A 12,473-nucleotide genomic window follows, 5' to 3' on the forward strand; every position below is an offset into this window, starting at 1 on the left:
AAAGTCTAAGCTACACTGTCAAAAGGCAACAGAATACAGTTTGTGCCCCTGAAGCACAAGTGTGGCTTCTTCACAGCTAGCCTCTAGTTTTTAATTACCCAACCATGTAATAATAAATGACCAATTGCCTTTCAGAATCAAGAGAACTGGAAGTCCCACCTAAAACTAACACTTTTAGGTTGCAAAAAGAGCCTGCTGCTTAACTTCGATATAGAGGGGGACAAAGAGCGGAGAACTGCCTAATGTAATTAATTCCTTTCCTCCTCCACTTCTCTAAGCTAACCTCATTACCACTCTTCACTTCATCCTACTCACCTTCCCACACTCACAGCTCCAAAATTATTATATCAATCAGTAGCAAATTTTATCATTGGCCATGCTGGCATTGATACACAACATACTTGCATTTCTTTATCAACAAAAATTGTCATACCTTTATAGTAGTGATTATATATTCTTTATATAGTTCTTCATTTTTATTTCAATGAGTTTTTGTATGCTACTTTTCATGCACACACAAAAAAGAATGATATAACAAAAATGTCTGTGCACCCTTCACATAACTTAAGAAACAAAATATTATATTCAATTGAATTTTTAACTAGCATATTCACTTTAGTTAAATTCAGTTAAAATGGTGGTAAATTTAAATATGTGGGCATGGAAATAAGGGTGGTATTGGGAAACTGGACCATCTAATGAATGTCAATGAGCCACTTGTGAAAACATAAGCACTCTGATTTTGATGATGAATTCAAAGTGGTACATTTACATTAAAACTTTATAGTTTAAGGTCACAAAATGTCACCTCTCTGTATGTACCAGTTGGTGTCACTACAACTGAGAACACAATAACAGGACTATAATGAAAAGAGATCTAAAACTGATTTCTATGTAATATAAAATACTGTATGCATGAATAATATTCATATGAAGTTCACTGTTAGTTTACTTCAAATCTGAAGAAAATTAGAAGATGAAAATAATTTTGTAAAGACCAAATTCAAATATGGCATTCAAAATCTCCTAAAAATTAACATTAAACAGTCTACCAATCCTAGTATTACTAAAACTAGAACAGAAAAACTTCCCAGTGGTGAGAGATATATAAGGCCTGAGAGAGGGAGAGAGGGGAGAAGATTACAGAAAAAGGACCTGAATCTCTTACCTGTGGGCAGCTTGATATTGTGAAAAGAATTTCCTCTTCTGTAAACCACTGCTACTTAGTTCATTTGTATACATTAAAATAATGCAGACTTCTAGATCAGCCTTCTGGAACCTAAATTCCTTGTTTGGTTCATATTCATAAGAGAAACAGGCATACAGTAGATTGGCCACATATTAAAATTCCTTTCAAACAGTGGTTCACATCTGTTGTATAGTTTGTGCAGCAAACATCCCCTTAACCACAAATGCCAAAAAAACATCAGACAATATGTCAATGAAGCTCACAGAACACACAAAGTACATTTTTCCAAAGGACTGTTGCAAGTGAAGATGTCTAGAATCAGAATTCTTTTGTACTGCTTTCTATGCTGCCAACTATTAGGTCTGCAGCAACTGTGTGCAGTGAAGTACCTCCCACATATTACCCAATAGTATCAATAGGCATAAATCTATAAAAGCAGAACTAAAGCTTAAAAGGCTTAGTATAGCCTCTCACTATTCCACATATTCACATGTCAACTGTGGAGGTCTCAGTATTCCTATTCTAATGTATCCACTCCGTTCTTTCAGTCCAAAAGGCTGAATTCTTATACACTCCAAACAGAAAGTCCATGACACATATTACTGGCTGCCCTAGCACAGGCAGACTGCAGTTACAGCTAGCTGGCGCCAGTAAGACTGATTTACATAAAGCAGACCTCATTTCATGACCAAACTAAAGGAGAATACTGCTGAGTAAACCCTCCCCCATACGTTCCCCACAGGCACTGACTGGCTCTAGAATGTATCTAGTTATCTTTTTAGTAATATGATTCAAATCCAGGTAATAAAAGGACACCAATTTATAATTCTTATGTAACTTGAAATTCTACCCCCAGCACACCAAAAATGCTTAACCCCCAGAAATATTCAAAACCCTTAATTTATTTGCGAGATGGAGCAATATGATTACATAAATCCAAAGACTGCTATTTTAAACAATCATTAAAAATATAAATTATAATTTACATTACCTAAAAGCTATCCTCACTTTACTATGCAGCTAACTTTCAAATTCTAACTAATCAGTTAATGATCATTAAATAGATTTGCTTTTAGAACCATAGTACTTTATGTTTCACCACATAAAAAGACACTGCATCTTCAGGTATCACTATTACAAAGGTTAAATAATTCATATTTGCCACTATTAATATTACTAAAGCATGTGCTCAACATCAAACTCAGGCATGTTGAATTTTGTGTATTGTTTTTTTTCCTTTTTATAGAATTTATTGAGGTGACACTGGTTAATAAAATACAGGTTTCAGGAGCACAATTCTATAACACATGAAGAAGTATACACTGCATTTTGTGTCTACCACCCCAAGTCAAGTCTCAGTCCATCACCATTTACATCCTCTATACGCACCCCCTCTCACCGCCATGTGTATTGTTTTTAATTGGCCACATGTGACTGGGGCAAGAGTTGAGTCATTACCTATAAAGTCTTTTAAAATCCTTTTAAGATTACTTTATGGCCTACTAGTAAATAATTCTGTAACTCCACTTCTATTTTTCCACTTATTTTATTGAGTATAAATACATTAAATTTCATTTCCAAATAATAATCCAGTCATTAGTTTAGAGCCACATCTAAAATGATAATAAAAAGTACTTAATACACTAACTACGGGTTACCCAAAATATGTACCTTTTTTAGTATTTTCAAGCATAATCTTTAAATTATCCTTATTATACAATAAAGAAAAGAATGAAACAGGCTCTAAATTAGGGGAATGGTAAAGTTATATATCAACAGGAACTGGTAGACTTCTAATAAATGGATAATCCTAAGTGTTACTTGGGTTATCTTTGATAAGCAGTAACAGATTTCCTCAAATAACTATTTTATCTTGTTAGGAAAGAACAAGGACAAACATGCTAGTGTTCATCTGGCTAGTGGCTGCCTATTCCACCCTACCCCCAGCATTCTCAATCCCTCAGCATTTTACTACCTTCTTATACCTAATGTCTTCACATGTCCCCTGGCCCAGTGTAAATTCATTGAGGGCAGAGATCTTGTATTCCAACCATGAACATAGTGCCTGGCCAATAATAGGTGCATAATAAATATTTGTTAAATTTGTTGAATCAATTGATCAATTCACAGTCCACTTTTGTTTACACTCTATCATGCTACCTTAGCACAAATAAGACTTCTTGTTTTGTCCCCTTCCGGCTCTTTGAATTCTTCACTTTGAGATTTAAACACCTTGCTCTCTGGCATTTTACTGTAAATCAGCCAGGACCCTAATGACCTCCTCTCCCTAAAGATCTTTGTCTAAAATACCCAGTAGAGCATCTCTCTCCCAATTCCCTAATGATCTGGGGAGAGGGGAGAGACAGAAAAAGAAAAAAAATTGTGGTGGTGACAACCTTGTGAGGGAAAAGCAACCAATATTTACTCTCACCTTAATTTGTACTACACTCTGCACTAGGTGCTTTATATTTGTTCTGCTCATTTAAATCCCAACAGCAACTCTGTAAAGTAGACTTTATTCCTATTTAAAGATACAAAAACTTAGGTTTTGAAAATAAGTAACTAGCCTTATTGAGCACTTAATGTAAACAGGCAGTATATTTTGAGCACTATATATACATTTCTCATATAAACTTTTAACTAGTGGGTGGGTGAACATGAATTCACCTGGACTCCAACACCAAAGTTTATGTTCTTTGCTGACGCCTTATCTAGTCCAAACACCTCTCTCATTTAATGGTCAAGGAATGGCATTAAGAGCTTAAATAATTTATCCAGAACTAAAAATAATTGTTTACTGACTTCTATGCTAATACTTTCCCACTTGCATGCCATGATACTTGTATGTCTGCAAAGGAAAGCACTAGGTCAGATGGCTCTGCTGGGCAGTTGTGCCTTGTTTACTTCATCACACCAGGGAAGGCAGAAGTCCTCGGGCAAATGCAGAAGCAACTCCTCAGACTTCTCTCTAGTGTTCAACTCCCTCTTTCATTAAACAAAGATTCACTGAGTCAATGAGCACTGTCTTCATCATTTCCATATTCACTCAATTAATGACTAATAACAGACTATTACAAATTACTAGTAGAGAACACTTTGTGAAAGTTAACCTGAACAATTTTTTTAAATCTCTTATTTGAATAGACTTTAAGCTTTCTCCCAAATCACTTTCTCTTTTGGCAGTGTGAGGAATAGGGAAGCAGGGAAGTAAATGTTAGCTGTACAAGTTATCAGCTTTTTCAATCTTCACTAAAGTTTTCTCTCTAATTTGAATACCATTTTCCAAAAGAATAACATTCTTTCAGCACACTCCTTGAATTACCACTGTCATGGCATGACACGAGAATGCTTAGAAGCTGGCTTTCACTCTAGAAAATGTAGAATTCAAATTCACATCAGATCATGATTATAAACTACCATGTTTCATGGATCATTAAACTAGTCTTCATATAGTTCAGACAGTGAATGCTATGTAAATAGAAGCAAAATTTTAACAAAAGTAAGTTTATAACAGCCTCTGAAATAATCTAGTGCAGTTAAGAAAACTTTCAATTGGGCACTTACTCATTTTAAGTTCTAAAATCTTGTAGGTCTAAAAACCAATTTAGGCAAAAATATTTTATAAATATGTATTTCATTTACCCATGTGGTAAATTGCATATCATGAATATAATTTGACTTTTTCTTATTCTCATCAAGAACACAAAGTTGATAAACAGTGATGTCTTTAACACAGTAATATTTCTTAAAAAGATAACATTACATTAAAAGACCTTCAAAGTACTTATATGTTTCTAATTAGTATTTCTTTAACCTGTTGTAGCTGATGTCACTGTATGTCCTTCAGGCAACACAGTACTCCACTATAAAAACCAGGACAAGGCTAAAAGGTTAGCAAATGTGAGATACCATCCAAAGAGTAAACTGACTTTATATTTGTTACCTTTCTTACCAAGTGAAATAGGCTAAATTTTACTTATGTTTACTTTCTTCTGGGTTAGAAGCCGTATTTTAGATGATAAAGGCTGCCAACAACCTGTCAAATTAGTAGGATAGGGATTTAAAAATAAACAGCATACAGGGCCCAGCAGGTAATGTGAATTAAAGAAGAGGAATAGATGTGAGGACTAGGCCCTATCTGAAGGAGACAGTAGCTCCTCAACTGTAAATTATTTCTCTCAAGCAAAAAACACACTCCTAGCATTGCCTAATCATCATCTTTCAAGAAAGGAAACATTCACATTTTTGTGTAAAACCTGACAGCTTTAATTGTTAACAACTAGAGAAGTAAGGCAGTGATAAAGGATAAAATAAGCCTGTTGGCTCCCAATTTGTGGCCACTGAAAGAACTACAATGTTAAGATCTCTTGCATAATGAAACAGAAAACTCTAGGCCCTGAATTCAAGTCTTTTACAGAAACATTTCTGTCACTGTGTATTTCGTGAACTCAGCCTGACTAGAAGTGAAACATTCCTACTCCTCTGTGTAAGGCAAACATTCTATATTGGCTACATTATTTAAAAGAGTAGGGCCCTGGCAGGGCAGCTCAGTTGGTTAGAGTATCATCATCTAGCTATGCCAAAGTTGCGGGTTAGATCCCCAGTCAGAGCATATATAAAAAGTAACTTATGAATGCATGAATAAGTGGAACAAGTCATTTTTTTCCTCTCTCTCTCTCCCCACCTTCCTCTCTCTCTCCCTACCTTCCTCTCTCTAAAAAAAAAGTCAAAAATTTTACAGAATCAAAGGATCCAGTAGTGAATATATCATGTTACTAAGTCGATATACTTATGTAGTTATTAGCATTCTGGCTGCTGAGCATGTTATATAAGAAATCTCTGATCCAATCACATTTGATAAAATATATGACATGTGAGAAGTAAATCAACTGCAAAGTATTCAAGTACTACTGGAAAACTAGCAAGCCAGATATTTGTGGAGTATTTCATGATACTACTCACAAGTATTATATAAACTGATCCTCAGCATATCCCTGCCAAAAGGATAGGAATTTCTCCCTACTTTACACATGAGGAAACAAGAGTCAGAAAGTGGAATACATTAGCCAATATAAAAAAAAGGTAGCAAAAATAGAATTTACATTTATGTATGAACTCTTTGTTAATTTTCTTTCTACTACGTCATTTTCCTTCCAGGACTATGTTAATGAAATGGCTTATGAAAAAGGGTAAACAAATGGGGAGGACAAAAAGTGAAAATAGTAACAAAACCTCAAATATCCAGCTCCCACATTTATTATGCCCTCAGTTAGTCAACACAATAAATAACCTGGAAGTCAGTATAGAAAATTTGAATCTGTCACCAATCCCAAAAGTAATAATTCCAGTGGGGTCAAGTTTTATGCTCATAGTTACAAAAATGCAAATGGCACAGAAAGAATTAACAATAACATCCTGAGTAACCACAGAGTGTTGGTGTTTCCCCATGTGCAAGTAATAATCAGTGGAGTCATCTTGCAGAGGATGGAGGTAAATTTTGTAGTTCACAATAGAAGGCAAAAAGAGTGGATCATTAAAATTTCCCAGAGATCATACTCTGAAGATTACAAATTGATCAGTAATTTCAACCTAGTCAGTTTTTCTCTGGCAATAAAGAATATAAAACCAACTACATAGCTTGTACTATTGAAATTTTTGAAATACAATGAATTGTTCATACTATGAGAGGCATGAAAATAAAGGGTGATTAAGGTCACAGCACATCCACTTTCTTATGTCATACTCACTCCAGGGCACAACCTTACTGAAAGGTATGATGGCTAGAATCTCTCACACATACTGAATTTCTTCTTCTTTTTCTCTATTAGGAAGTTTATATAAAGTAATGTTCAGATTATGAGAATCTACCATATTACATCGAAGAATCCCAACAACTTCACAAAGTAATTAGTTAATGAAAGTGAAATAAACTTGCTAAAATGTTGATGAAACTGAGCAAGCGATCCCAAACATGTTAGGCCACCAAACACTGACTAGTTAGAAAAAACAATATAGCAAAAAGAAAAACTAAGAATTAGTTTAAAAACAATTCTGTGGTAAGGCAAAAATTTTAAACTGTTAAATTGTGTAAATATAGGTATAATACTCTACCTTCATGAAAATCAAAACAGATGATGAATAATATATGGTCTAGAAATACTTTCAAAACCAAATTCCAGTCCCTTAGCGCCAGCAACCTAGATCCTGACACTAATATAAGATCATAATTGTCATGTTATCTGGCTTCAAACTTTTATGTTCTTATTTTATTAACAATCTTGTAATAAGTGTTACAAATTTACATTATAAAATAAGTACACAAAAATAACATGTATCCTTTTTATATAGTGGGAACTTTCATAAGAATGTAATGTGCAAAAGTTGCAGTTTTTTTTAAAGCTGCTGTATTTAGAAAGTTCAAAACTTACTGTTCTATGTCACATTAGTCAGGGATATATTCATAATACTATACTGACTAAGCTGGATAAATATACTGTATCATTTAGAAAAAATGTCTTAATGTACTATGATTTAAACATAGTGCTAATAATATAACTTTTCTGCTATCTGAAACGTTACGTGAATATGAATTTCATTCTCCTACCTTTCTGGGTCACTGTGCACTTACAATATCTCAATAAATGTTTCTACTTCAGAATAGTATTATTTTTTGAAAATTCTGGAACTGAACTTATAAAACCGTTGAGTTGTATTACTTTTAAATATACCACAGGTTTAAACTAATACTAAAATGAACATCAACAATTAATCAGTTAATTAAGTAAAACAACAGTATTTACTTCAGTTTTGCTGCATTAGGATACATTAGCTGTAAAGAAAAAGGATATCCATATCTAGAAGATGTAAATATATTTCTAAATTCAAAATCTGCATTTGAATGCCAATTTACACAAAAAGTAATTAAGATACAAAGTTGGCAGTATTAAAAATGTTAAAGAATTGGATGGCCGGGAGGGGGCAGCATAATAAGAATTGGAACCCAAAGTACAAAAAAGTCTAACACTGTAAAAAAAGAAAAGTTCTTTCTGTAACTATGATTTATATTCAGAGAATCAACATTCTTCCCAGAAAGCTACCAAACAATACCTCTAATACACACGTACACACACACAAGAAATATCGCATTCTTCATACAAAACAAGGATTTAATTATGACTTTTTAAAAATCTACTCAGATTAATATATTGTTATTAATTGCTGTAAATAAATATCAAACAAACTAAAATATCCAACACAAAAGGAATATTAAGTTAATGAAAGCCAGAAAAACAATACTGAGTGCCCTAATGTTCTGGCAATGACAGAACATAAAATGGTGAGAAATTACAGGAATTTAACCTTTGACCTCACCATCCTATGCACTGTTTCCATAATAGAGGCTTAAAGGTTCCATAAGCAAACATTTCAACTTCCTAGCAAGCAAGCTCTAGTTCACCTTCCTGTATAAACACAGTAAAATTCAAATGTTTTTTAATTAAAATCTTCAAAAATAGAGAGTAATTGGTTCTTACCTCTGCTTGTGATACATGTGACAGTTCTCCACACTGGCACAGTTCCTGGCTAAGCAGCTACAAAGGCTGGGGTAGCAGCCATTTTGAGACAGCTGCACTGTCTCAGTTGCACTAAAGTGTAATTAAGATGGCTGCAATGTGCACTCAAGAACTCAGAGTGAAAACTCAGTTATGTACCAAACAAAGCCCCTCCCACTTTGTCAGCCTGCAAGAAACTGAACGCCGACAACAGCTAATGCATTTACTGCAACAAACAATGCAGCACTCAGGACACAAAAAACAGAAAAGGCAGCAAGCCAGTTTTGTAACATAATGCCTGTGAATCCGGACTTCCAATACAGACTTTAGGCACATCCAGATCCCAGGCAGCTGGAAGTCCATGCCATTTATTAGTAGTTACAGAGATGGAGCCAAATCACACACAGCAAACATCAGGGAATTCGCTTGAAAGCAAGCCTCCATTTCAGTCCAGAAAAAAAAAAGTCAAACTCTGCTCAAGGGCCTCTCTTTAAATCCTTTATAGTACTTTATCACAAAAAGAATGCCAATTTTTATAATTTCTGGAAAAATATGTTATTTAAATCTTGATAGTCAGTTTCCATTTTTAGAAGACCAAATAAAGATTTCCCCCAGAATCTAAGCCACAAAGTGCTCAAATCTAGCAAAATGGTTAAAGCTGGCAATCAAATATTTGAATCTTGACAATTTTAAATAACTTCTAGGGAGGGACTAGAGTCACCAGAGCTATGATCGCAACGAAGCTGATTCTGCCATACAGATAAAAACAATTTCTCTTCTGCGATCCAGATGATCAAAAAGACATCTCCAGGTAAGTGTTTGGTCCTAGGGCAAATTAAATTTCATGCCCTGCCACAGACCTCCCAACATTTTAATATAAGTGCAAGGCAAATAAAAATAAAGAATGTAGACATATTTGAGGAAAAAAACAATTAGGGAGAACAAAAGGGTAAAATTCAGTCTGAAAGTGGGTATATTAACAAGACAAATTTGAGAGTGATACCAACCCATCAAAAAAAAGTGAAGGACAAAAGTAGAGAAAGAACCTGTTTGCTTGATAGTTCAAAACAGCTAGGAAATCCACCTTTTCCTTCTGTCTTCCTTGGTTTACACCTCCCTAAATTTAGCCGCCTTGTGCTATCCTGTCTCTATTGACCACTTGATGTAGGTATTTATTAAAATTTGTAAGAAGGTGGAAAGAAGGGTTAGGGGTATAGCTAAAAGGAGACTGGCCTGATAAATTGATGACTGTTCAACCTGAGTGATGGGTACATGAAGTTCGTTATTTCATTCTACTTGTTTTTACATTTGACATTTTCCATAATAAAAGTTTTAAAAAAATAAAAACTCAGCTTTTAAAATGCCTGTATTTATTTTTGAGGAGGCAAACGGATAATATATGTAAAAACTGCTTCAAGTACTTTATCAGGAAAAAAAAAAACATGATTCAAGCCATATTAACTGTTTTCTTTTTTTAATAGAGAGAAACATTGACTTGTTGTTCCACTTCCTGATGCATTCATTGGTTGATTCTTGTAGGTGCCCTGACTGGGCATCTAATCCCCAACCTTGGTGTATGGGGACTACGCTCTAACCAACTGAGCTATACCCTGCCAGAGCCAAACCACATTAATTCTTCAAAAATATAAGCGACTCCCTGAAATGGCTCAAATCTATTCATTAAAAAGCTAGAGGCTGGTAAACTGGGAAAGATTCAAACAGAACAAACATTACTATAGCACTGGAATGTGCCTAGGGTTAATGGGGAAAGAAACAGCCAAAACATTTAGACCTGCCTGATGAACAGCTTCTGATATTCAGGAAGCAGATTCTTTTGGAAGTCTGTTCCACAAAGATTTAAATTATGTAATACACCCTCAAATATTCTAATCATTATCCAACCTAAGTTATCACTGATAATCCTTTCCTTACTCTCCTTTCTCATTATGCCATCCCCCAAACCAGGTGTAAAGGGTTTTGGATCTTAAAATATTGCATATAATACCATTATACTTACCATATTTCATTACCTATATCTTTATATATGAGTTTCTAAAGGACAGAAATCACATCATTTCCCATTCACTTTATTAGCATGGAACACAGTATTTATTTGCCCGATAGATGGTGCATTGAAACATTCCCAGTATGTTCATTTCTACCACAAAAATCTCAGAAAATTCTACATCTCTTAGAACCTTCACTTTTAAGATCTCAACTCATATTCTAGGAAGAAGTCAACTGATTAAGTTAACTAACTTTTTAGTCTTGGCCTAAAAACTTCTGGACTTCAAAACCCAAGATGGAAAAAAGTGTTTTGTAGAACATTTTTTGGTATTTAGTGTTTTTATAGTTATTACATAGAAGCTAATATGTGGTTAGAAGAGTTGAACTCTAGACTATTATGGAATGTAAGTATATTTACCATTAAATTTTTAATATTATTAAAAACTATATGGCTCAACTATATAATATTATAGGTTATAAGAAATTTGTTTTAGATAGGGTGAGTCATAATAAACCCAGCCATTGTTTATTTGTAAAAGCAAACATATTTGGAAGGTATTTCCAATGTTAGTTAAACATTTCTATGATTACCCAATGCTTTAGCTCTTTCTAAATAAAACTAGCACTTTTCACATATTTTTTTCATTTGATGACTCTTATAATGACCATGTAAAATAACAGCCCTATAACCTCAAATTTTTATGATCAGAAAATATAATCATATGCCCAGGGTCACACAAATAGCAATGAAAAAGAAGAGAAGATTACTATACTATTTTTTTATAATCAATTACTATACTTTTTTATATATCATATATCACACTATTAGAAAAATTTCCATATGTTGAAAATTCCATAGACCCTAAATAAAAGGTCTCATAAATAAAAGGTCTCATAATAAAAGGTTGTGTTGGGTAGGAAGTTAATACACTTTTCATTTATTTAATTAACTACTTTAATTATGCAAGTTATTATCAATATTATATACATATTAAAGGAGAAAAAGAATGTTAGAGGGATATGAAGATGGTAAAATGAAAAACACCTACTCTCACTCCCTCAAATCCCATTAAAATTACAGTAAAGATATCTATTTGAAGCATAAGTCCTCAAGAACAGGGAGAAAAATAAAAGAGACAATAGCTAGAAAGATTTTGGAAGCTGGGAGAGAAGCAGAACCATTGATAACTAACTTAGCAGTTCCTACAACACCATATTCCAAGCTGCACTGGGGACAAGTTAAAATGAACCCATTTGATTCACATGGGAGCAACTTCAAAAAATATAGGAACTAGATGAACTAGGTACCTTTGGAAACTGGGGTGAAGGGAGCAAATAGTAGGATTGTGTGACTAAAAAAGGGAGTATTAGTGAAAGCTGTTTTGGTGTAGCAGTAAGACACCCTAAATGCCCTTATCACCTTCCACTGAATACACGTTCTTCCCAATTCTGGCAAAAGTCTGAAAACAACATCTACAGTTAAAAATGAAGGCAACATACACCAACAAGAGAGGATTGTCTGCTGCATGGAGAGACCCCTAATCCTCTTGCTCCATTAATCTCCCAGAATGCTGGCAATCATACCTTAAGTCTCTATGTATGAACATTAAAGACTATTCTTTGGTTGTATCTAATAAATCTAAGATACAAACCTTAAGATCCTAGGAGCTCTCCAAAAAAACAGCGCAACAAGATCAGCCTATAGTGAAGTTCAAAATTGACAAGTT

At 34.1% G+C, this 12,473-nt stretch overlaps 1 protein-coding gene across 3 annotated transcripts in view; it reads right to left on the reverse strand.

The window, feature by feature from the left end:
* The window catches only part of ATF7IP (activating transcription factor 7 interacting protein), a 111,551-nt gene that overhangs the window by 84,793 nt on the left and 14,285 nt on the right, over positions 1 to 12,473 (reverse strand). The window contains exon 1 of one of the 3 annotated variants that reach the window (XM_024575921.4): positions 8,722 to 9,081. The exons of 1 other annotated variant lie outside the window; for it this stretch is intronic. In XM_024575921.4, the coding sequence (XP_024431689.2) occupies positions 8,722 to 8,738 (17 nt within the window). In that variant the 5' untranslated portion in view covers positions 8,739 to 9,081. Of the gene's footprint in view, positions 1 to 1,168; positions 2,627 to 8,721; positions 9,082 to 12,473 lie in introns of those variants that run through there. One more of the 3 variants, XM_045184361.3, reaches the window with a different exon arrangement.

Source organism: Desmodus rotundus, chromosome 3, assembly GCF_022682495.2.
Source record: "Desmodus rotundus isolate HL8 chromosome 3, HLdesRot8A.1, whole genome shotgun sequence".
NCBI classification, from domain to species: domain Eukaryota; kingdom Metazoa; phylum Chordata; class Mammalia; order Chiroptera; family Phyllostomidae; genus Desmodus; species Desmodus rotundus.